The sequence below is a fragment of the Pelophylax lessonae genome (assembly GCF_965119305.1).
Source record: "Pelophylax lessonae genome assembly, chromosome: 11".
Taxonomy (NCBI): Eukaryota; Metazoa; Chordata; class Amphibia; order Anura; family Ranidae; genus Pelophylax; species Pelophylax lessonae.
Window position 1 is genome coordinate 7,983,077 of NC_138778.1, and position 27,098 is coordinate 8,010,174.

Consider the following 27,098-nt stretch of genomic DNA (forward strand, 5'->3'; position numbering starts at 1 on the left):
TTCTGTATACAATTTCATCTGCATATAATAATGTAATCAGGCAGAGGGGAGGGATTGTGAACACTGTATGGGAGTGACTGAGTGTAAAACTCTGTTTTTATTGGATTGTGAATTTCATGTCCTGTTCCCCATAAGGTTCAGGCTCTGAGGAAGAGGCTAAGCCTCAAAACGCGTTAGCCTTCACAAATTCAAGGGACAACTCACCCTCGGATCCCTTTACTGAGGGCTGCGTGCCTTATGTGATATGCTTTTTACAAGAACTCGTTTGTGAGTATTTTTAATCCTTACTTTTAAATAAACCATCCAAATGATAATGCACTAGGCCTGTGTGCCCCTGTGTTTGTTTGTTGTTTACAGTATTTCCAGACTTCCCTGATCGTGTAAGGGGCAGCAAGGCCGTAGCATTCTTCCTGGGTTGTCGTGTCCACAGCTCCAGAAACAGTTGAAAGCCTCTAATAAGGTGGACTAGAGACTACACCACTCTGAGCGCAGGCAATTGGTGCTCTGCACCAAAAACTTTATGTATTGTCCCCACAAGGTCCACCTGGGCAGTAACCTTGTGGGGGAAAACTGTATAAAAGAGCAGCTGTACCATTAAACCTTGACTTCTACTTCACCCTCAACCTAGAGTCCTGTCTCTTATTGGGGGAATCTGCTACAAAGGATTGCTATACTCCCTTGAATAATCACTAAGCTCTTGTAAGAGCCTGTTCCTGTTCCTGCTGCACTCTCTGGGGAAAGAGAGGTTCACCCATTGGAACCTGAAGCCTTGTCGTAAGTCCAGGGTGGGTAGGAGACGGCAAGACCCCAACCAAGCTGCGGCGGGTCGTGGGGTCTGATTTGGTTATGGTGTCTGGTGGAGTGCTTGGAACCCTCGGGAAGCACTAGGAGTATCCGTCAACGGAGGTACCCAAATGGGATGCCAGTTGATCCGTTACACACAGTTTACTAGGCTTCAGTGATGAATGGACACAGGAGTGATTGGTACTGATTGCTTACTGTGTTCATTCAGGAAAGGAAGGGGTCAGTAAATTACATATTTACCACCCCCTTCCCCCACTCTCCATCTTGAAACATCACCCTGTGTGCCCGCAGCAGCTGCTAGGGGGAGAGAAGGGGAGGAAAGCAGGCAGCACTTTGGGGGAAAGGGGCACACAGGGAGGCCCGGATAATAGATGGAAGGGGTGCATGTGCTAGAACCGATCCCCCTGCAGCCGAAGGGGTAAAGAACAGGAGAAACTGGCAGCATTGCAGGGGGAGGTAGACGAGAATGTGTCTACAGGTGCATCTGAAAAAAAATTACAATATCATCAAAAAGTTAATTTATTTATTTATTTATTCATTTTGAGTAAAAACCTCTGAAAACTTTCCGAAATCGGGACAATCACCCCTCGAAGGAACAAGTCTTGCACTACCGCAAAGAGACCCGTAAGTGATCTAGGGACAAATGCAGGTTGGAAGGGCAGAACCTTTCCAGAGGTCCCGTAGCCTGACCTACTCCTGACTAGGCAGAAAAAAACCGAGTGCCTATAGCTGAAAGTGGGTGTATACCCCTCTGGGACTGCCCATACGTGTAGTCAAGCTTTTTCCAGCCTACTACTGTTGGGGGCAGTATAAAGTATCAGGAGCTGTGTCCGTCAATCAATGAAAGAGTTGAATGTTTTCACAGAACACCGGCATCGCATACACTATGGTACACAACGAGTTGGCTGTTTTAACAGAACACCGGGTAAGGAGGAAAAAAGTTGTCGCCGCCTTAGAGGCAGCCATGTTTTTGGTTACTAGCGGGTAGACTAACAATCTCCACTCATTATATGGTATACCATAGTGTGTATACGCTGCTGCTTTTCTGTCAAAACAGCCAACTCGTCGAAATCTCCAAATACTAATGCTGGAGAGTCACTGGAAGTGACGTGGTTGGAGATTGTGACGAGTTGGCTATTTTGACAGAACACCAGCGGACATCCATTGGCCGGCACCCTCTGATTGACTTTTGCGGTGTCTAATCACAGCACAGCTGCGGTGCCAGCGGCCCACGTGCGCCCCTTACCTGGAGGTGCCAGATCATTTACTAGGTACGCAATTCAACACAGTATAGCTGCTCTGCCTCCGTACTCCTATGTGAGGCGTTCGGCAATCGCTTAATTAAATTTTACATGTGTGTTATAGTTGGGTTGGGTGCCTGTGCTTAGGTAATAATATAAATATATGTAAATACTTAAAAATCAGTACGATTATGGCTGCTGCTGATAAAAAAGGGGGAAATCTTTCTGGTTAAATAATTAAATAATATGTATCAGCGCTGCTCAATAAATTAAACATAAATACGTGCAAATTGATATCTAGTGCCACAAAGTGCTACCAAAAATTATATAGATTGCTCTATAAGAATAAATAAATACATATAGAATTGAATCAAAGTGCTTTGATTCAATTTGGTAGCACTTTGTGGCACTAGATTAGGGATGCACCGATCTGATATTCGGATTGGATATCCGCGCCGATATGGCCATTTTAGATGGATCAGGAGATCGGTAACATTGGCCGATCCACTGGCCGATCCGGTTTTTGCTGAGTAACGGCTCAGCCATCCCTTACTTGGTGCAGTAGTAGTATGGGATGGGAGCCGCTACTTCCTGTATAGGACCGGCTCACAGGCAGAGTGATATCAGATGCCCTCCGCCTGTGAATGGAGGAGCCATACACATGAAGCAGCGGCTTTGCTCTGTACTGCAGCCGCTAGCGAGTTTGTGAGAGGAAGGACCAGTGTGAAGAATGCCAGGGAAACTGAAGGTGAACTTTATTATTTAGTGTTATTTATTTAATACTTTATTGGCATTTCACACCTGTATGGGTTGCACCATATTTTGATAGCGCTGTACTATTTTTTGCTTTACATTGTTTGATTTACTATTAATCAAGTGTTTTTCAGCTGCTTTCACCATTATTATATTCACATGATTTATTAATTCACTAATTTTTAGCGCAGGATCTTTTGTATTTGTATTTGTGTGTAGCTCCGGATCGGTTCCGGTATCGGTATCGGCGATTTCACAATGCCAGATATCGATATCGGGTCCAAAAAAGTCGGATCGGTGCATCCCTACACTAGATATCAATTTGCATGTATTTATGTTTCATTTATTGAGCAGCGCTGATACATATTATTTAATTATGTGTGTTGTAGTGTTTGTGGGATCTCTTGCACATTTCAAAAAACCCCCAAAGACATAAACTATCATGTACAGTGGGTACGGAAAGTATTCAGACCCCCTTAAATTTTTCACTCTTTGTTATATTGCAGCCATTTGCTAAAATCATTTAAGTTCATTCTTCTTCCTCATGAATGTACACATAGCACCCCATACTGACAGAAAAACACAGAATTGTTGACATTGTTGCAGATTTATTAAAAAAGAAAAACTGAAATATCACATGGTCCTAAGTATTCAGACCCTTTGCTGTGACACTCATATATTTAACTCAGGTGCTTTCCATTTCTTCTGATCATCCTTGAGATGGTTCTACACCTTCATTTGAGTCCAGCTGTGTTTGATTATACTGATTGGACTTGATTAGGAAAGCCACACACCTGTCTATATAAGACCTTCCAGATCACAATGCATGTCAGAGCAAATGAGAATCATGAGGTCAAAGGAACTGCCTGAAGAGCTCAGAGACAGAATTGTGGCAAGGCACAGATCTGGCCAAGGTTACAAAAAGATTTCTGCTGCACTTAAGGTTCCGAAGAGCACAGTGGCCTCCATAATCCTCAAATGGAAGACGTTTGGGACGACCAGAACCCTTCCTAGAGCTGGCCGTCCGGCCAAACTGAGCTATCGGGGGAGAAGAGCCTTGGTGAGAGAGATAAAGAAGAACCCAAAGATCACTGTGGCTGAGCTCCAGAGATGCAGTCAGGAGATGGGAGAAAGTTGTAGAAAGTCAACCATCACTGCAGCCCTCCACCAGTCGGGGCTTTATGGCAGAGTGGCCCGACGGAAGCCTCTCCTCAGTGTAAGACACATGAAAGCCCGCATGGAGTTAGCTAAAAAAACACCTGAAGGACTCCAAGATGGTGAGAAATAAGATTCTCTGGTCTGATGAGAACAAAATAGAACTTTTTGGCCTTAATTCTAAGCGGTATGTGTGGAGAAAACCAGGCACTGCTCATCACCTGTCCAATACAGTCCCAACAGTGAAGCATGGTGGTGGCAGCATCATGCTGTGGGGGTGTTTTTCAGCTGCAGGGACAGGACGACTGGTTGCAATCGAGCGAAAGTTGAATGCGGCCAAGTACAGGGATATCCTGGACAAAAACCTTCTCCAGAGTGCTCTGGACCTCAGACTGGGCCGAAGGTTTACCTTCCAACAAGACAATGACCCTAAGCACACAGCTAAAATAACGAAGGAGTGGCTTCACAACAACTCCGTGACTGTTCTTGAATGGCCCAGCCAGAGCCCTGACTTAAACCCAATTGAGCATCTCTGGAGAGACCTAAAAATGGCTGTCCACCAACGTTTACCATCCAACCTGACAGAACTGGAGAGGATCTGCAAGGAGGAATGGCAGAGGATCCCCAAATCCAGGTGTGAAAGACTTGTTGCATCTTTCCCAAAAAGACTCCTGGCTGTATTAGATCAAAAGGGGGCTTCTACTAAATACTGAGCAAAGGGTCTGAATACTTAGGACCATGTGATATTTCAGTTTTTCTTTTTTAATAAATCTGCAACAATGTCAACAATTCTGTGTTTTTCTGTCAGTATGGGGTGCTATGTGTACATTCATGAGGAAGAAGAATGAACCTAAATGATTTTAGCAAATGGCTGCAATATAAAAAAGAGTGAAAAATGTAAGGGGGTCTGAATACTTTCCGTACCCACTGTAACCGTGATAAAACAACTGCTAAAGGTCAGAATAATTTTAAGATTTTCAGATTTTACTTAATTACTGTTATACTATAAATCCGGTCCGTACTTTAAGTCCGGGTTCATCATTTAAAATTCTTCTGTTCCTTCTTTAATTATGGAGTACTTTTAAAATAATGGACTCCCCCCCCCCCCCCCCATGGTGCCCTAAGGACAATAGCTTTCATTTATAGTGACCTATGATATAACATAAAACCTTAATACTGACTGATTGACTCTGGTCTCCATTTTCATGAATGGGCGTCCCTGGTGCTGGAAAATGATTTCAATGTGCGTCACGGCTGATAATCTCAGCAAGAACCTGTTGTCTATGGAAGCTGCTAATGGACACCCTATATAAAGCAGCAAGTGGCAAAGAAATTCTACTCCTTAATTTTGCATATCATTCAGCTGGAAATAACAGTAAATAAAAAAGCCTCTATGAATAGCCTTGTGTGTGTCTTATTGCCAACGCATCTCTAAGTACTAAGTACCCCAGGCTGACATTTTCCTCTGGGACGCAGAACACTATCATTAGCTGTATAGCTGTGAAAACAAACTTCTCTATGTTCGCAATTATCAGGAAACATTACAATGTTTTGTCACCTTTGCAATAGAAATATTGACAATCCTCCAGAGTGCTGCAAATACAAAAAAAGTGCATTTTATATACAACTCTAGAGATCAGATCAAAATGAGGGACACATGAAGAGGAAAGAGGGACAGAGAGGGACTTTGTTCCAAATCAGGGACAGTCCCTTGAAATTAGGGACAGTTGGGAGCTACTCCCATAGGTCGCTTCATAACCACTTGCCGACTGATCACTAGAGCTGTACTGCGGCAAAGTGGCTCGATAACGTCTGGTGACGTAGTACTACATCACCAGACATTCCCCTTTCTCGGCGGCGCGTGCGCGGCGCCGGAGGCTCGCTCCTGCTGTATTCAGTCACGGCGGGAGTCGGGCCAGGGGAGGAGCAGCGGCGATCGCCGCTGCTCTTCCCCGATCGTCAGGGAATCGAGTGTGGAGATCCGCCCGCTTGTGTAAACATAGCGGGCGGATCTCCTAAGTGACAGGCAGGGTCAGATTGCGGGGTTCAGCATAGCTGAACCCTCGATCTGTCCCTGTGTCACTCAATCCCCTCCCCCCACACATGTCAGTAAGCACCAGGCATACATTACCCCTCCCTCTCCAATAAAATTAACCCCTTCACTGCCAGTGTAATTTTTACAGTAACAGTGCATATGTATAGCACTGATTACTGTAGTAATGTCACTGGTACCCCCAAAAGTGTCAAAAATGTCAGTCAAGGGTCCGATCTGTCCGCCGCAATGTCGCAGTCCCGCAAAAAAATCGCAGATCGCCGCCATTACTCGCTAAAAAAAAAAAACACCAAAAATGACAGAAATCTTTCCCTTAGTTAGTAAACGCAATAACTTTTGCGCAAACCAATCAAAATACGCTTATTGTGATTTTTTTTACCAAACATAGGTAGCAGAAAACAAATTGGCCAAAAATTTAAAAAAATTTTGATTTTTACATTTTTTGGGGGGGGAATTTCATATAAAAAAATGTGAAAAATATTGTTATTTTTTTCAAAATGTACACTTTTTTTGTTTATAGCGCAAAAAGTAAAAATCGCACAGGTGATCAAATACCACCAAAAGAAAGCTCTGTTTGTGGGAAAAAAAGGACGTAAGTTTCGTTTGGGTACGGCGTCGCACGACCGCGCAATTTTCAGTTAAAGTCGCACAGTGCCGAATCGCAAAAAGTGGCCCAGACGTAAGACAGCAAAATCCTCCGGTGGTAAAGTGGATAGGAACGATCGTGGGGGCGCACACCCATTCACCAGGTTAACTCGGGGGTTAGTTCGGGGTTAACACCAGGGGCAGTCAAGGGGTTAAGTGTGCTTCTAAGGAGTGCTTTCTAACTGTGGGGGGTGTGGATACACTGGACAAAAAGAGAGATCTGTGTTTCAGCTTAGCTGAAACACAGATCTCTCTTTTACTCCCTGACAGAACAGCGGTCTGCCTTGTTTACATAGGCAGACCACCGTTCTGCCTTTCCTCCGAACGATTGGCGGGTCCTGGCGGAGAGCGCAGCTGGCGACCTGCTGATTGGCTCCCACTGCGTCCGATCACAGCGGGAGCGGCGCGCCCCCTAGCCTGCGTGCACAAAATCACGTACATGTACATGATTTTGCGCAGCCGGGCCGCCCTGCCGCTTTATATATGCAGTGGGTAGCCTAGAACTGGTTAAAAGTGCACCGCCCTGGACATGTGTGAACCAGCTGCACTGAGAAGGCTGTGGATTCATGTTATGCGAATCAGATGCCTTTCAAGACGCATACTGTATATGTGACCCGAGCCTTACAAAAAGCACTGGTCACAGCTATATACTTGTAAACAGGGGCACTTGCGTGCGATGCAGCTGTGGTTGCTGGACGCCACGCCAACTGCTGCAATTTTCTATGCATGCATATACACCTTAAATGCAGCTGTTGCAAAAGCCCTGAGGGTTAGCTCACACCCACTGTCAGGGGACAGTAAAAAACAGGTGTTTGAGCTGAAACCCCCCCCACCCCCCACCCCCCGGCTGCCCCTCCTTATGTAACACAGCAGCCAGAGGGGGTTGTTCACACACAGCAGAAATTATACCTCCCGGTCTGGCTGGATGACTATTGCAATAATGGAGAGTCCATATAGCAGCGCTACTAGCAAGGCCTTCAAAGTTACTCGCCACCAGCTGCCCCATCCAACCCCTACCCTGCCCCTCCCCTAATTCTGCCCCTAAACACGCCCTCGTAAATTAGCTCATGAAATTACATTGTTACATTTTTGCAGAATTAAGTTACAAAAATATTTTTTAACAACTTTAAAGCAGAGTTCCACCCAAAAGTGAAAGCTCCGCTTATCTGCTCTCCCCCCCCCCCCTCCGCCAGTGCCACATTTGGAACGGGTACCTGTTTTTGACACCCCCACCGAACCCCCACTTCCGAGAGACTCCGTCAGGGCGAGGTCCCTTGGAAATTCAGCCCCCTTCTTCCTGTGTATTGCTAGAGAGTTTTTTTTTTTTTCTTGGGAGGAGGGTGCATATGATCAGCACAGGGCCAATCAGCACTGTCCAGACAGAAGGTCGTGGGTCCTGCAGCCTCATAGGACAGTCAGAGGAGAATGAAAACTCCTCTTACAAGCTTTAACCAGCCACTGATAGAAGTCACAAGACTGCTATATACTGCTGATGAGAAAAAGTATTTAGCAGTTTGACTTTACTAAAATAATTGCATTTACATGTTCTGTGTACTTTGGGAGACCAGGTATAGTGACTGCAGAGTCCTGGGAAGACCAGATATAGTGAATGAAGAGTCCTGGGGAGATCAGATATAGTGAATGAAGAGTCCTGGGGAGATCAGATATAGTGAATGCAGAGTCCTGGGGAGATCAGATATAGGGAATGCAGAGTCCTGGGGGGATCAGATATAGTGAATGCAGAGTCCTGGGGAGATCAGATATAGTGAATGCAGAGTCCTGGGGAGATCAGATATAGTGAATGCAGAGTCCTGGGGAGAACAGATATAGTGAATGCAGAGTCCTGGGGAGATCAGATATAGTGACTGCAGAGTCCTGGGGAGATCAGATAAGTGAATGCAGAGTCCTGGGGAGATCAGATATAGTGAATGCAGAGTCCTGGGGAGAACAGATATAGTGAATGCAGAGTCCTGGGGAGATCAGATATAGTGAATGCAGAGTCCTGGGGAGATCAGATATAGGGAATGCAGAGTCCTGGGGGGATCAGATATAGTGAATGCAGAGTCCTGGGGAGATCAGATAAGTGAATGCAGAGTCCTGGGGAGATCAGATATAGTGAATGCAGAGTCCTGGGGAGATCAGATATAGTGAATGCAGAGTCCTGGGGAGATCAGATATAGTGAATGCAGAGTCCTGGGGAGATCAGATATAGTGAATGCAGAGTCCTGGGGGGATCAGATATAGTGAATGCAGAGTCCTAGGGAGATCAGATATAGTGAATGCAGAGTCCTGGGGGGATCAGATATAGTGAATGCAGAGTCCTGGGGAGATCAGATATAGTGAATGCAGAGTCCTGGGGAGATCAGATATAGTGAATGCAGAGTCCTGGGGAGATCAGATATAGTGACTGCAGAGTCCTGGGGAGATCAGATATAGTGAATGCAGAGTCCTGGGGGGATCAGATATAGTGAATGCAGAGTCCTGGGGAGATCAGATATAGTGAATGCAGAGTCCTGGGGAGATCAGATATAGTGAATGCAGAGTCCTGGGGAGATCAGATATAGTGACTGCAGAGTCCTGGGGAGATCAGATATAGTGACTGCAGAGTCCTGGGGAGATCAGATATAGTGACTGCAGAGTCCTGGGTTTAGTAACACTTTAAATGGAAAGCAAAAGAACAGAAGAGAAATCCAAATCAAATCAATATTTGGTGCCCCCCCCCCCCTATTGCCTTCTTCTAGGTACACTTGCACAGTTTTTGAGGGAATTCGGCAGGTAGGTTGTTCTATGTACATCTTGGAGAACTAAGCACAGATCTTCTATGGATGTCGACTGCCTCCACTCTTTCTGTCTCTTCATGTCATCCCAGACAGACACAATTATGATGAGATCGGGACTCTGTGGGGGCCAAACCATCACTTCCAGAACTCCCTCTTCTTCTTTACACTGAAGATAGTTCTTAAAGGAGAAGTACAGCCAAAGCTCATCTAGTTGTACTTCTCCTGTGGATCACAGGAGTGCACTCCTGTCACATGATCTTAAGCCACGCCCCGCCTCCCAGCATCCTTAACCTCTTAAAGAGCCGGAAGGCGAGAAAGGGTTAATGTGGTTGTAAACCTCATTTCTTTAAAAAAAAATAAAAATTAGAAATATGCCTATACTTATCTGCTTTGTATAAGGGTTTTGCAAAGAGCAGTCCCAATCCTCTTCTTCTGGGGTCCCCCTCTGGCGCTCCAGCCCCCACCTCTTCAACAGGTGCCCCCACAGACAGCAGGACACAGCTCTACCCCCCATGTTACAGAATTTGATTGAAAGCAGCGGAAGCCAATGGCTCTTTCTGCTATCAATCTGTCCAATGAGGAGAGAGACAGCGGATGGAGCCACTGCGCTCGTGCACATTGCTGGATCGGATTGGGCTCAGGTAAATAAAAAAGGAGGGGGGGGGGGCTGGAGCACAGAAGGTTTTTCACCTTAATACACAGAACCTTCAGGCTTTAGAACCACTTTAAAAAAGCATTCTCCAGATAATTGACCATTCTATTATGAAAAAGGTGACAGCACTTTGTTAAACTGACCGTGGTAGGACCGGTAAAACTCCTCCAGCTGGACATGTTCTACCTTTAGGTCTCATGCCCCACGGCCCTCCAGCATTTTAGGAGAAATAGATATGGTAAGTAAAAACAAAATGTGCTCCCCAGATCGATTTTGCATGCGTTTAACCAGTTCTGGACCGGAAGGATTTGCTCCCTTAACCACTTTACCGCTAAGTACTGTAATAGTACTGCGGCAAAGTGGCTCGTTCCCGTCTGACGACGTAGACCTACGTCGTCAGACTCCTCCCCTGTAGGCGGCGCTCGCGCGCCGCCGGAGACGCGCTCCCGCTGTTTTCATTCACAGCAGGAGTCGGGCCAGGGGAGGAGCAGCGGCGATCGCCGCTGCTCTGCCCCGATCGTCGGGGATCTAGTGTGGAGATCCGCCCGCCTGTGTAAACACAAGCGGGCGGATCTCCTCAGTGACAGGGAGTGACAGATCGGACTGTTCAGCATAGCTGGACATCCGATCTGTCCCTGTCTCACAAAGTCACCTCCCCCCCCACACGTCAGTAAGCACCAGGCATACATTAACCCCTCCCTCTCCAATAAAGTTAACCCCTTCCCTGCCAGTGTCATTTTTACAGTAACAGTGCATATATATAACACTGATTACTGTAGTAATGTCACTGGTACCCCCAAAAGTGTCAAAAACGTCAGTCAAGGGTCCGATCTGTCCGCCGCAATGTCGCAGTCCCGCAAAAAAAATCGCAGATCGCCGCCATTACGCGTTAAAAAAAACCCACCAAAAATGACAAAAATCTTTCCCTTTGTTAGTAAACGCAATAACTTTTGCGCAAACCAATCAAGAGTCCTGGGGAGATCAGATATAGTGAATGCAGAGTCCTGGGGAGATCAGATATAGTGAATGCAGAGTCCTGGGGAGATCAGATATAGTGACTGCAGAGTCCTGGGGAGATCAGATATAGTGAATGCAGAGTCCTGGGGAGATCAGATATAGTGAATGCAGATTATTGCTTATTGCGATTTTTTTTACCAAACATAGGTAGCAGAAAACAAATTGGCCAAAAATTTTAAAAAAAATTGTTTTTTACATCTTTTTTGGGGGGAATTTCATATAACAAAATGTGAAAAATATTGTTATTTTCTCAAAATAAACGCTCTTTTTTTGTTTATAGCGCAAAAAGTAAAAATCGCACAGGTGATCAAATACCACCAAAGGAAAGCTCTGTTTGTGGGAAAAAAAGGAAGTCAATTTCGTTTGGGTACGGCGTCGCACGACCGCGCAATTGTCAGTTAAAGTCGCACAGCGCCGAATCGCAAAAAGTGGCCTGGACGTAAGACAGCAAAATGCTCTAGTGGTAAAGTGGTTAATGACCAGGCCATAATTTGCAATTCGGCACTGCGTTATATTAACTGACAATTGCGCGGTCGTGCGACGCTGTACCCAAATAAAATTTACATACTTTTTTTCCCACAAATAGAGTTTTCCTTTGGTGGTATTTGATCACCTGTGCGATTTTTATTTTTTGCTCTATCTACAAAAATAGAGCGACAATTCTGAAAAAAAACAACAATATTTTTCACATTCTGCTATACAGTAAATCCCCCTCCATCGCGGGGGTTACGTTCCGGACCCACCTGTGAAAAGTGAAAATCCGTGAAATAGAAAAACCCTATTAAAGCGGAGTTCCGGCCACAGAAAAAAAATTTCAATGAACATACCCCCGGGACAGTCAGGGTTAGCACATTCCACAATGGATAGCCTCTGATCTGTCCCGGGTTGCACTTACCTTTTAGAAGAAATACTTACTTTTTCTTCTCCAGCGCTGCCATCTCAGGTGTGGGCAGCTTGAAGCCAGCGCGATCCTCTTCTGCGTCCTCTTCCGTCCTCTTCGGTCCCACGATGCACTGCACCGGCCCCGCCGTCACTTCCGGGTCTGCAGCGTCATCCCTGCACAGCTTCTGGGCATGCCCAGAACCTGTTTAGCAAGGTATGACGGCGCCTGCACCGGAACTGACGTCGGGGCCGGTGCAGGCGCATTGATTCCTGGGAGCGATGACGTTCAGCTCCCAGGAATCATTGCAAAGCGGAAGTGACGGCGCGGGCCGTGGCTGCCGAGGAAGGAAGTGGAAGAAAGGTGAGTATATTTTTCTGGAATTACAAGGTAAGTAAAAAAAAAAAAAAAATCCTAACTACCCATTTCTTTTTCAGGTGAGCTATAGCAAGTGGATGGTCCAAAATCGACTATGTCGATTTTGTGGCCGGAACTCCGCTTTAAAATACACTGTAGGCATGTTTTTTTTACTGTCACTGTACTTTTAGTGCCGGTTGACATTTGTGCGATCACAGAAATTGCATGAAATTCGCAGCGCACCGCTCCTAAATTACATGCGATCTCTGTGCGGTGCAAATTTCAGCCATACAATTTGTACGGCTGAATTCGCACCGCAATCGCACTGAAACACGCACATAACCCTTTTTTTTTTATCTGCAGCAGAATCGGATCGCATGGTGGTTCACACTTGTGCGATCCGATTCTGTGCGAACTTCCAGATCGCACTGCGATATACGATCTCAACTGGGGGTGTCGTTAACTGTTAATTGACACCCCCCCTGCGTATCGCATATGGCAGTGTGAACTGCCAGGGGTGCGGATGTGATGCGGGAACACGCTGCATATTCGCATCGTTCCCGCATCGCACAAGTGTGAACCGGGACTTAAAAGCATTTTAAGGTCTTTAAACACACTTTTAAAACAATAGAAACTCATTTAAACACATAAGGGCTCTTTCACACGGGTGATCCGATCAGATCCGCCTGTCAGTTTTTTAGGTGGATCTGATTGGATCCTCCATGCAGCTCTATGGGGCAGCGGATGTCAGCGGAGACACCTTCGCTGCCATCCGCTGCCATCCGCATCCGATCCTGTGCGTGAAATCTGGACGGATGGAAACCCTATTTTTCCATCCGTTCAGTAATCGGATCGGATCGGATCTGATGAGAGCAGACAGGCGGTCCGCTCTCCTCCGATCCCCCATAGAGGGCAGCGGGTGCTGAGACACCTCCCTCTCCGCTCTGCAAGCGGAGACGGAGCTGTCATCCGCCGGCTCAGCGGGGATCGCGGATCGATCCCCGCTGAGCAACACGGATCCGCCTACGGAGGCGGACCGTGTGAAAGAGCCCTAAAAGATACTGAGAGACATAGCAAGAGCTATGGAAAACACAAAAATATTTAAATTTCAATGATTTAAATCATGGGTGTCCAACCTTTTGGCTTCTCTGGGCCACATTGAGTGTAGAGAAATTTTCTCGGGCCGCATATAAAATATATACTATAGTTAAGGTATATAAGTAATTAAACTCTGCCGAGCCCTTCCCGCGCTGCCCCCCCCCCCCCCAGCACTAATTTAACACAACTAGAAGATGATCCCTTCCGAGGTAGCCTCTGCCTACAGTTAGTTGGAAGCCGCTGTGGCCGTGCCCCCGACCCGACTTTCTTCCTCCCAGCAAAAAGAAATAAAAAATTGTCAGGAGGCAGTGGGCCGCATTGCCTGCGGTTCTGGGCCGCATGCGGCCCCCGGGCCGCAGGTTGGACATGCCTGATTTAAATAGTAAAAAACTCAATATACCGGGACCGCAAAAACTGAACCGTGATGGAGCGGGGGTTTACTGTATAACATTCCCCCTCCAAAAAAAATGTAAAAATCTAAATTTTTTAACATTTTAGGCCAATTTGTATTCTGCTCCATATTTTTGGTAAAAAAAAAAAAAAAAATCCCAATAAGCGTATTTTGATTGGTTTGTGCAAAAGTTATCGCGTCTACTAACTACGGGAAATATTTATGCCATTTTTATTGTTTTTTTTTTACTAGTAATGGCGGCGATCTGCGATTTTTAGTGGGACTGCAACATTGTGGCGGACAGATCGGACCCCTAACTGACATTTTTGACACTTTTGGGGGGACCAGTGACATTACTACAGTAATCAGTGCTATAAATATGCATGGTCACTGTACTAATGACACTGGCAGGGAAGGGGTTAATACTGTGGGTGATCAAGGGGTTAATGTGTACCTAGGGGAGTGATTCTAACTGTATGGGGGCGGGTCTTGTGAAATGACCATAGAGATCTGTGTTCCTATATAGAAGGATTACAGGCGCTCTGTGATCATTCCAGGGAGAAGAATGGTCGGATGTGTTTACAACAGCTGACCGTCCTTCTCTCTCAGCGGGGAACGATTGCGGGTGTCAGGCGGCAATTGGAGCCGCCTGCCCTGTGCATCGGAGTCCCCGCTTCCCTAGCTGCAGGCTAGACCTACGTCGGTTCGCACAGGAGAGCCACCCTGCCGCAGTAAATCGGCGGTTCCCTCTGAAAAAAAAAAGCCCTGGTTTTATATCACTGTTACAAAAGTTGTGCGATTATTTATTAATTTACTCTTGGAAAATACATGCAATGTATTTGTCAGGGCAGGAAACCGGTTCTTCTTGATGTAGATAACCACGGGCAGTTCTGGCATTTGCCATTTCCCTGGCAGGCAAGAGTCCCTATAAAGTAAAGGAAAGGCTCCTCCGTGTTCTCACATTAGAAATTAAAGACTTCGTTGGCTTTATTTTCTTATGTGAGCCACAGAAACTATCTGCACTTTCTATCGCTCCCGAAACAGAGACAGCTGTAAACCAACTGAAAGTGCAGCAAAGCAGAACCGTACACAAATACTGAGGTTTGAAATGAAATCCGTAATAAAAACAGATATTTAGACTCTTAGGGCAGGTGGCGGTTTCTTCCACACCTCTGAAAAGCAATCTGGAAGGGAATCACTTTTCAGAGGGCGGTGAATCAGGCTTTGAGAGACCGCTTCCTAAATGCTTATTTTGTTTTTTTTTTCTAGAAATTCTGTGTTGCAACCAAAAGCGAAGCATCTGTCTAGCAGTTGTGGCCCTGTCCCATTGACTTCAGTAGGTGAGTTTGACAGGCGGGGCCACGCCCACCTGTTGCTTCAACAGTGCCTGCATCTGATTGGTAGGATTCACTGTTCAGCTGACAGTTTTCCACCTCTGACAGGGGCACACACGGGGTCACATTTCAGCGGATTTGGCAAGAATGGCCTGAAATTCATGGCTGTGTATGGCCCCTTTCACATGGGCGGTGCGCCCGACGGAGTCCGTTCTGCTCAGCGGGGGATCGATCTGCCGATCCCCGCTAAGCAGGCGAATGACAGCTCCGTCTCCTCTCAGTGTGCAGAGACGGAGCTGTCAGATCCCCGCTGTCCTCTATGGGGAGATCGGATGAGAACGGACCTTTTGGGGGTACCAGTGACATTACTACAGTAATCAATGCTAAAAAAATATGCACTGCTACTGTAATAATGACACTGGCAGGGAAGGGGTTAACACTGTGGGTGATTAAAGGGTTAAATGTGTACCTAGGGGAGTGTTTCTAACTGTATGGGGGTTGGGCTTGTGAAATGATCACAGAGAATGTTCCTATATAGAAGGATGACATGACTGTGACATGCCTGTGACATGACCTGTGACATGCCTGTGACATGACCTGTGACATGCCTGTGACATGACCTGTGACATGACCTGTGACATGCCTGTGACATGACCTGTGACATGCCTGTGCCATGACCTGTGACATGACTGTGACATGACTGTGACATGACCTGTGACATGACCTGTGACATGACTGTGACATGACCTGTGACCTGACCTGTGACATGACTGTGACATGCCTGTGCCATGACTGTGACATGACCTGTGACATGCCTGTGCCATGACCTGTGACATAACTGTGACATGACCTGTGCCATGACCTGTGACATGACTGACATGACCTGTGACATGCCTATGACATGACCTGGGACATGACTGTGACATGCCTGTGTCATGACCTGTGACATAACTGTGACATGACTGTGACATGACCTGTGACATGACCTGTGCCATGACCTGTGACATGACTGACATGACCTGTGACCTGACCTGTGACATGCCTATGACATGACTGTGACATGACCTGTGACATGCCTATGACATGACCTGTGCCATGCCTGTGCCATGACCTGTGACATGCCTGTGCCATGACCTGTGACATGACCTGTGACCTGACCTGTGACATGCCTATGACATGACCTGGGACATGAATGTGACATGCCTATGACATGACCTGTGACATGACCTGTGCCATGCCTGTGCCATGACCTGTGAAATGCCTGTGCCATGACCTGTGACATGACCTGTGACCTGACCTGTGACATGTCTATGACATGACCTGTGCCATGACCTGTGACATGACTGTGACATGACCTGTGCCAAGACCTGTGACATGACTGACATGACCTGTGACCTGACCTGTGACATGCCTATGACATGACCTGGGACATGACCTGTGACATGACTGTGACATGACCTGTGCCATGACCTGTGACATGACTGTGACATGACCTGACCTATGACATGACCTGTGACATGACTGTGACATGACCTGTGACATGGCCTGTGCCATGACCTGTGACATGCCTGTGCCATGATCTGTGACATGCCTGTGCCATGACCTGTGCCATGACCTGTGACATGCCTGTGCCATGACCTGTGACATGCCTATGACATGACCTGGGACATGACTGTGACATGACCTGTGACATGACTGTGACATGACCTGTGCCATGACCTGTGACATGACCTGGGACATGACCTGTGACATGACCTGTGCCATGACCTGTGACATGACTGTGACATGACTGTGACATGACCTGTGACATGACCTGTGACATGACCTGTGACATGCCTGTGCCATGACCTGTGACATGACTGACCTGACCTGTGACATGCCTATGACATGACCTGGGACATGACTGTGACATGACCTGTGCCATGACCTGTGACATGACATGTGACATGCCTGTGCCATGACCTGTGACATGCCTATGACATGACCTGTGACATGACTGTGACATGACTGTGACATGACCTGTGACATGACTGTGACATGACTGTGCCATGACCTGTGCCATGACCTGTGACATGCCTGTGCCATGACCTGTGACATGCCTGTGACATGCCTGTACCATGACCTCAAAGTCGCGCAATTTTTTTACCGCGTTTTTTGCCGCGAAGCAATACCTATTACATTTTTCTTTTTGCGCCCCCCCCCCCCAAAAAAAATTTTGAGCACCAGCCGCCACTGGAAGGATCACAGGCGCTCTGTGATCATTCCAGGGAGAAGAACAGTCAGATGTGTTTACAACAGCCGACCGTTCTTCTCTCTCAGTGGGGAGCGATCGCGGGTGTCAGGCGGCAATTGGAGCCTCCTCCCCCGTACATCGGAGTCCCCACTGCCGAGTGGGGGGTGCTTTCATTAAAAAGCCAGTTGCTGGCTGCAAAAAACGGTACCAAGGGTTATAGCCGATACCTTCAACCATAATCCAGGTAAACCACTTGCAAACCTCAATGTATAGATATGTATTGCGGTCAGCAAGTGATTAAGAGGCCACAATTGGGGGGGGGGGGGGGTAAATCTTGGCTCAACTGCATGTTTAGGGGGTAGAGGAGCTAGGCCAGCACAGACAGTGTTTAGACCCTCCCAGAGGAGGAGAGGGTTTTGACATACGAGGAGGGAGGGGCCCATTCTAGGGACTCTGCTCTATAGCATTCCCTATTCCCTGCTACATAAAAAGGTTTTGTAGAGGGGGGAAGGGTGGAGGAGCTGGGCCAGCATGGACAGCAATTAGACCCTCCCAGATGAGGAGAGGGTTATGACGTACAAGGGGGGCGCTTTGCTAAGGAATCTTCCAGGAGTAGGCGGGGCAGGGGAGCTGGGCCAGCACACTCTTGTCGGTGTTCTCACATTCGTTTATTTCAAGTTACAAGTCAATAAAATACAATGCATGGAAGGAAATCCCCTCCATGTGATAGAGAGGATTTCTCTGAGCTTTTACCTGCAATGTTAGGCTGGTGACTGGCTTCCTGTGTGAAGAGACGGGTACAGGGTCTCTGTAAGCTGACTGGTTGCTATGGGGAAGCTGACTGGTTGCTATGGGAAAACTGGTTGCTATAAGGAAGCTAACTGGTTGCTAAGGGGAAGCTGGATGCCATGAGGAAGCTGACTGGTTGCTATGAGGAAGCTTACTGGATGCTGTGGGGAAGCTGGTTGCTATAACGAAGCTAGTTGCTATGAGGAAGCAGAGTGGTTCCTATGGGGAAGCTGGTTGCTATGGGGAAGGTAAATGGTTGCTATGAGGAAGCTGAGTGGTTGCTATGGGGAAGCTAGTTGCTATGGGGAAGGTGAGTGGTTGCTTGAGGAAGCTGAGTGGTTGCTATGAGGAAGCTAGTTGCTATGGGGAAGGTGACTGGTTGCTATGAGGAAGCTGGGTGGTTGCTATGGAGAAGCTAAGTGGTTGCTATGGGAAAGCTGAGTGGTTGCTATGAGGAAGGTGAGTGGTTGCTATGAGGAAGCTTACTGGATGCTATAGGGAAGGTGGTTGCTATGATGCAGCTGACTGGTTGCTATGACAAAGCTGGTTGCTATGAGGAAGCTGACTGGTTGCTATGAGGAAGCTGAGTGGTTGCTATGGGGAAGCTGAGTGGTTGCTATGGGGAAGCTGAGTGGTTGCTATGGGGAAGCTGAGTGGTTGCTATGGGGAAGCTGAGTGGTTGCTATGAGGAAGCTGAGTGGTTGCTATGGGGAAGCTTACTGGTTGCTATGAGGAAGCTTACTGGTTGCTATGGGAAAGCTGGTTGCTATGAGGAAGCTGACTGGTTGCTATGAGGAAGCTGACTGGTTGCTATGGGGAAGCTGAGTGGTTGCTATGAGGAAGCTGAGTGGTTGCTATGGGGAAGCTTACTGGTTGCTATGAGGAAGCTTACTGGTTGCTATGGGAAAGCTGGTTGCTATGAGGAAGCTGACTGGTTGCTATGAGGAAGCTGACTGGTTGCTATGGGGAAGCTGAGTGGTTGCTATGAGGAAGCTGAGTGGTTGCTATGGGGAAGCTTACTGGTTGCTATGAGGAAGCTTACTGGTTGCTATGGGAAAGCTGGTTGCTATGAGGAAGCTGACTGGTTGCTATGGGGAAGCTGGTGGTTGATATGGAGAAGCTACGTGGTTGCTATGGGGAAGCTGAGTGGTTGCTATGAAGAAGCAGGTTGCTATGGGCAACCTCACCGTTCTCTCAGAACAGATAGGGGGGTGGTGTGACGTGTCCCCCTGGTAGTAGTAGTGGGGTGGGGGAGGGGGGTGTCGGTGGGGTGTCTATGCTCCCCCAGTCACGTCCATACACACAGAAGGAGGGTCCTGTCAGGAACTCCGGGCAAGCGGGTGGGCGGGGAGCTTCTCCTGACAGAGCATTCCCAGCAGCCAATCAACGCTCCTCCCGCCCCCTTTCCCGGCCCACCGTCCTATCAGAGCCCGGGAGCGGAGCGCGGCCCAGTCACAGCTCAACACGAGCCGCTGTCCCACCGATATAAAGCGCATGCGCAGAGAGTGGGCCTCCTTCAACCCAGCGCCACGTCCCGTACACCCCGGAGAGTCTTCAGTCATGCTGCGCCCCGCTCTCGCCGTGTTAGCCGCCCTCGTCCTCCTGGTCCGGGCCGACGTCCTGGAGGAGAATCACGTGCTGGTGGTGAAGAAGGACACGTTCGAGGAGGCGCTGAAGAACGACTATCTGCTGGTGGAGTTCTGTGAGTGAAAGCCGGGATAAGGGGGGAGGGGGCTTCTATTTATCGCTCGCTATGATAAAGCCGGGGAGAGGAGGAGGGGGGTGCGGTAGCCTCTGCACCCCCTCCTTTCCCATAAATCCGGGCACACATGGGCGGGGCACTTGTGCTGAGTGACGGGGTGAACCAGCCAATGAGCGTGCACGCAGGGGCACGTCAGCCAATCGGGAAGCGCTGACTCTACCCGCGGGCGGGGCTTTAAGTTTGGTTGACGTGTACTTAGTTCTGTAGACATGTCACCCTTTCCCTGCCGGGCGTGACGTCTGGGCCCAGGAGCTGACACTCTACTCCTTTTTTTCAGCCTGCAATCCCCCTTCACTGCTTAATACATAGCGGTGCTTCTCAGTAACAGCCCACACAATACAATCTGATTAATTCTTCAACCACTTAAGGATCCCAGGCCTAGTCCTGACATTTGTTTACAGGTTACAATCTGTATTTGTTTGCTACAAAATTACTAAACCCCTCCCCCCCCAAACATTATAGGTATGGATAGTGTTTGGGGGGTTTGAGAAATGATCTTGGAATGTAATCAGAGACCCTAGAGCAGGGATCCTCAAACTACGGCCCTCCAGCTGTTATAGAACTACAACTCCCATGATGCATTGTAAAACTCTGACATTCACAGACATGACTAGGCATGATGGGAATTGTAGTTCCTGAACTGCAGGGCCATAGTTTGGGAATTCCTGCCCTAGAGCAGATCATTGCAGTACGTTTGTCGCACTATTTGCGCAGCAAAAATGCAATTTTTTGGGGGGGGAAATATAATTTATTTTTAATTAAAAAAGTATATTTTCCCCCAAAAAAATTGCATTTGTAAATTTGCTGCGCAAATAGTGTGACAAATTATTACAACAATCTCCATTTTATTATATAGGGTCTCTGATTATATACCAAGATAATTTCTCAAGACCTCCCTCCCCCCCCCCCCCCAAAAAAAAAACTATCCATGGCTTTTTTTTACTTGTAATTTGAAATAAACTAATGTGTGAACACCAGGAAGAGTGTGCTGGCCCAGCTCCTCTGCCCCGCCTACTCCTAGAAAAGTTCCTAGCAAAGCGTCCATAGGTGATGCTTTTGGGGTGGGGGGGGGGAAATCTACAGGTTACAAGTTTCGAGGCGATCTAGTGCTAGAATTATTGCTCTAACGATCGCGGCGATACCTTGCATATGCGTTTGCTTCTGTGCACAAGCTCTGAGACGGGGTGCTTTATTTTTTCCTTCTTGTAATATGGCGGGTTTCCTATGGCGGGTTTCCTATGGCGGGTTTCCTATGGCGGGTTTCCTATGGCGGGTTTCCTATGGCGGGTTTCCTATGGCGGGTTTCCTATGGCGGGTTTCCTATGGCGGGTTTCGTTTCCTATGGCGGGTTTCGTTTCCTATGGCGGGTTTCGTTTCCTATGGCGGGTTTCGTTTCCTATTTAGATTTAGAAGCTGTCAGGTTAGTAAAACAGCGATATCTGAACCAATTCAATCATACAGTTTGTAGTGTACATAGATTAGAAGTCGCCCTTTTATGCCAGAAGGTTGGGGTTTTTTTTGTGTGCGATTGAGAACTACACCAAAGATGCAGCATACAGGACTTCAAAGCACAGCGCACCTGCAGTGTGAACTGTCCTATAGGTTTTAGTAGGGAACGGCTTTCCTGCGTTTGTTGCTCCCTGGAAAAATGTTACTAAAAGTGTGAAAGGGGCCTGAAGAGAAATTCTCATCTTTGTAATAAAGCCGGCCCTAAGGCTCCATGTACACGGGACGTTGTTAAGAGTCCCTTTGAATGCTGGAATTTTTAGGACGTTTGAAACGTCCGTTCGGTCGCGTTTGTGCGGGCGTTTGCGTTTAGAACCGTTCCTAGAGGTCAAAAAAATGATTCCCCTTTAAAATTGGAAAAACTCAAACGCCAAACGCGGGTCATCGCGTTTTTTGCGTTTGAAGCGCCGGGAAACACGTTTGAACGCAAATTGTGTTCTAAAAAAAAGTCCCTGAACGCAACTGCCCGCAAACGACCCGGTGTACATGGACAGATAAGATAAAATATAGATGGGTTCAGGGGCTTCTAAAAAAAAAACAGCCAGCTGCTCCTAAACGGCCATTTCCAGCGTCCCGTGTACATGAAGCCTGAAAATCTGGACTAGTTGATACAAATCTGGTTCTATAATCAGATTGTAACAATGTGACCGTCTGTAATGGCTCGTTTCCACTCAGTGGTACGGTACACAATTATTGCCGTTTCCATTGTGAATGGTACCCTAATACCGTACCACTTTGTTGGGACCCTTTTCGTTGGGTTTCCAATAGGGATGCACCGAATATTCGGCCGAAAATAGTAAAAAAGCCCTTTCGGTGTTCGGCCGAATAAGTAAAAAGGCCGAATAAATTTGTGCCGAACAATGTCCCGACCGGCGACCCGCCATCCCCGAGCAGGAGTCCTTCAGTCCCCTTCCTCACTGCGGCTCCCGGCTCCCTGCTCACACGCCGCCGGTGTCCTGTCCGGCTGCGAGTAGGGGGTGTGACGTCACGCGCGCGTCCTGCCCCCTGCTCCTGACTGCGGCTCCTTCACACTCGGTCCAGCGAGCTAGGACGTGACACTATGTGCACGCCCCGCCCCCCTGTTCGCGGCTTTTGGCTCCGACCTGGCTGCAGTTCAGGTATGTGGAGCACATTTGGGGGAGAATACGGTAGCTGCACAAGCATTAGTGTGCAGACTGGCATATTTTGCCATGTTGCCATCCTCAGAGTGCCCTATAAAGTGCCCCTTGAAAAAAAAGTGCCCAACAGAGTGCTCCCTTGACATAAAATGTGGCCATCAGTGTGCCCCTTTATGCTAAGGGACATGCTGATGAGCATATTTTATGTTAAGGGGCACTCTGATGGGCATATTTTAAGAGCAACGCTGATTTAAATGTTTTGTTTTGCCCATCAGCGTGCCCCCTAACATAAAATGTGCCCATCAGCGTGCCCCCTAACATAAAATGTGCCCATCAGCGTGCCCCCTAACATAAAATGTGCCCATCAGCGTGCCCCCTAAAAATTGGCAAAATGGAAAAAATGCGAAACACCGCGTTCGGTATTCGGCCTTCGGCCAAGCATTTCATTATTATTCGGCTTCGGCCAAGAATTTCATTTCGGTGCATCCCTAGTTTCCAAGCACATTAGTACCGTACCAACAGGGTGGAGCTACACTCTGCAAACTTTGGTTGACAGAGAATCATCAATCACCACTTTCCTGCTACACCACGCCTATCATGAAAGGGTAGTATTGGTGGAAACGTAAGGTGAACCGTACCGTACTGAACCCAACCGTACCGTACCACTCAGTGCAAACGAGAGGCAGAAGTGTATCAGTATTAATGTATTGCAAGGGTTCACTTTTTTATCCTGTCCGGTCCCTGCAGGTAACTTTAGGCCTCTTTCACACTTGTGTGACCCAAAAGTCGTGTTTATTTTTACTAGATTTGAAGCCATGCCTCTGTAATTTGTCTACTTTACAGTTCATATCTGCAACTTCACTCATTGGAAATCATGGAGTGTGACTCGTCATGTGACTTTTCAGGGACAGTTGCAGAAGTGTGAAAGGGGCCTTATGCTGACTGTACACTATACTGTCTGCTTGAACCATCAACTATGGTCAAGGGACTGTCTGCCTTAATGGGTTGCTTAGGTGTCTTCATATTGGGTCATGCTGCATAGTCTAATGGAGGATGTACAATCGGATTGTAGGATCTAATGGGAGGATGTACAATCAGATTTTAGGGTCTGTGGCTTATACAGAGATTTGTTTGTTCTGTCTGAATGCATCCTGGTGTGATCTTCTGGTTTAACTGGTTTATGTTGGGAAGTTTTTCAGGTTTATATTCAGGCATGGTGAGGAAAGGCATAGCTTAGAATCCTGTTCACACCTGAGCCGCCTTTCAGCTCCAAAAAACGATCTGTGAAGTCTCAAAACGCCCCAATGAGTAAAATCCCATTCATTTCAATGGCCCCCCTGTTCACATCTGAGCCTTTGTCATCCTGAAGCTCAAACTACGTAACCAAGTGTTTTTGTTAGATGTCAATGCTTGCCTCCAAACGCCCGAAAACAATACGTTTAGGTGCGAATGGAGCCTTAGACAGCCGGTGTTTTGCCGAGGTCTCCAGCCCTTGCCGAGGTCTCCAGCGAAGTTGCTTACAGTGTGTACACCAGGAGAAAATTGGAGATTTTGACCACTTGGTGGTTTCACTGAACACACCGGCAGCTTTACACTCCCGGTAGATGCTATAATTGGTGCCGATTGTTAGTCCGCCAGCTAGTAACCAAAAAACATGGCCGCCTCCAGGGCAGTGACAACTAGTGGGCGAACTAAACAATCTGCACTAATTAAAGCATCTACCAGAGTGTAAAGGCTGCTGGTGTTGTGTGATAACACCAAGTGGTTGAAATCTCAAATTCTGGGTCTAGTCACCGGAAATTACATTGTTGGGAGCAGGGATTCCCAAACTACGGCCCTCCAGCTGTTGCAGAACTGCACGTCCCAGGAGGCATTGTAAAACTCTTGACATTCAGACATGACTAGGAATGATGGGAATTTTAGTTCCTGAACTTGAGGCCTGCAGTTTGGGAATCCCTGCTTTGGAGAATTCGGCAATTTGGAGTCTTCGGCAGAACACCGGTTCACCCTCCAGCCAATAGGAACACTTAAACATCAGAGCAATGAGAAGAGAGCAGCAATTGAGCCGACACTCGTATCAACTAATCGGGGACCTCAAACAGCTGCCGTGTGCAGCAACTTGTTTAGTCGCCAGAGCGCTCTATAGAAATCTTCATAAATTGTTACATTGTACCTTCCCCTAAGATACATGGGAAAGAAGCATGGGGGTGGGGCATAACAACTTTGTGTCCCCCCCACTACATAACCCAATGTATAGACCCTGGTTCCTGTGTGGCCCTCCAACCTCAGCAGTCTGTAGTGGGGGTTTTGATTAGCAGATGGGTGCTCAACTTGTTGCCCTCCAGCTCTGCAGCCCTCCCAATGTCGGCAGTCTTTAGTGGGGACTGATTAGTGACTGGGTGCTCAACCTGTGGCCCTTCCAATGTCGGCAGTCTGTAGTGGGGACTGATGAGTGACCGGGTGCATGGGTGCTCAACCTGTGGCCCTCCCAATGTCAGCCGTCTCTAGTGGGGACTTTGATTAGCAACTGGTTTCATGGGTGCTCAACCTGTGGCTGCAAGCTGTGCAGCCCTCCCAATGTCGGTAGTCTGTAGTGGGGACTGATTAGTGGCTGGGTGCATGGGTGCTCAACCTGTGGCTGCAGGCTGTGCGGCCCTCCAAGGTCAGCTGTCTGTAGTTGGGACTTTGATTAGCGACTGGGTGCTCAACCTGTGGCTGCAGGCTGTGCGGCCCTCCAAGGTCAGCTGTCTGTAGTGGGGACTTGGATTAGTGACCGGTTGCCCTCCAGCTGTGCCAGCGTCAGCAGTCTGTAGTGAGGACTTTGATTAGTCCTCACTACAGACTGCTGATGTTGGGAGGGGCACAGGTTGAGCACCCATGCACCTGGTCGCTAATCAAAGTCCCCACTACAGACCACTGACATTGGACCTCAGCTGTCTGTAGTGGGGATTTGGATTACTGACCGGGTACATGGGTGCTCAACTTGTTGCCCTCCAGCTGTGCAGCCCCCCAACCTCAGCAGTCTATAGTGGGGACTTTGATTAGTGGCAGGGTGCATGGGTGCTCAGCCTGTGGCCCTCCAGCTGTTGCAGAACGAAGTCTCTGATGCCTGTAACTGTCAGCCTTTCAGTGACTCATGGGACTTTTAGTTCCACAACAGCTGGAGGGCCATAGGTTGATCACCCATTAGGGTAATAGTATGAAACTGAACATGTTACATGAGATTAGTAAAGATCAATGCTCTTCTGCAGCATCTCCCCTGCCAACAATGTAGCATGTCCTCGCTCTGACCCTCATTTCCTCTATTAGGTCTGCAGTCTGACTGTCCTCTGAAATATTACATATAATGCACATTGGGCCCTTGATGTTGGGGGGGGGGTGGCATTTGTGGCCCCCTTGGCTCATAAATTGACGATTACTGGTATAGCCTGTCTGCACACCCACAATCTGCCAAAGGGGATTGTATTAAAATTTTCTTTTTCTGATAAAATGTGTATCCGATGTAGTATTTTGTATAGTGTAACATACACTATAATACCGAATATTGGGGGCCAACTCAATATTGAACCCTATGGACTAAGGCTGGGATGCCATTAAAATTCATGTGTGTGTGTAAAGGCAGGCGTCCCAATACTTTTGGTAAAATAGTCTGACTTGTAGCATACCAAGATGGTAGTCATGGTCACAGTAGCCAGCCAGACAAGACATCTGAAAAACGTGGGGGGGGGCAAGGGGGGGTCATAAACCTCTAAATATGTTTCTGGGGGCTCACCTGTCTGTGGCCATGACTTTACCATCTTGGTATGCTACTAATGTATATATTTGGATTGGACACATTGTATTCGGTCTCGGGTTACTTAACGTGAAGGAATCCTTGACATGACTTTCATGTCTCGGGAACTGCTGATATCTACAGCTCCTGGGTTATTGGTGAGAGCTGCAAATTGTGGATGGGAGAATTGGAAATACGGGGCACATTGACACCCAGGGCTGATTCATACCAATAAATATTCAGTAATGAGAGAAATGGCCCACAATGCAGACCATGAAAACTAGATGCCCACCTTTGCTGCTGGTGGCCAGTTGGAAGAATGCTCCCCCTTCACCACTGGTAGCCTGTTGGAGATGGCTTAAAATGGAGCCCCACCCAAAACGGGAAGCTCTGCTTGTTTGCTCCCTCCCTTCTCCACTTCTGGCACTTTTTGGGAGTGAGTGGGGGGGGGGGGCTGGTTTTGATACTCCCACTTCCAGCTTAGATCTTTGCAGCGAACTGAGCTGGAAGTTCAGCCCCCTTTCCTTCCAATCTAAGACTCTTCACAGGTCCCAGAAGACTATGGGACTCGTCACAGGTCCCAGAAGACTATGGGACTCGTCACAGGTCCCAGAAGACTATGGGACTCGTCACAGGTCCCAGAAGACTATGGGACCCTTCACAGGTCCCCGAAGACTATGGGACCCTTCACAGGTCCCCGAAGACTATGGGACCCTTCACAGGTCCCCGAAGACTATGGGACCCTTCACAGGTCCCCG

General features: G+C 47.8%; 1 protein-coding gene across 1 annotated transcript in view; it reads left to right on the forward strand.

Moving 5' to 3' along the window:
* Positions 1-19,661: 19,661 nt before the first annotated feature.
* The window catches only part of P4HB (prolyl 4-hydroxylase subunit beta), a 39,371-nt gene continuing 31,934 nt past the window's right edge, over positions 19,662-27,098 (forward strand). The window contains exon 1 of the mRNA XM_082271789.1: positions 19,662-19,884. Within this exon, the coding sequence (XP_082127915.1) occupies positions 19,677-19,884 (208 nt within the window). The 5' untranslated portion in view covers positions 19,662-19,676. The remainder of the gene's footprint in view (positions 19,885-27,098) is intronic.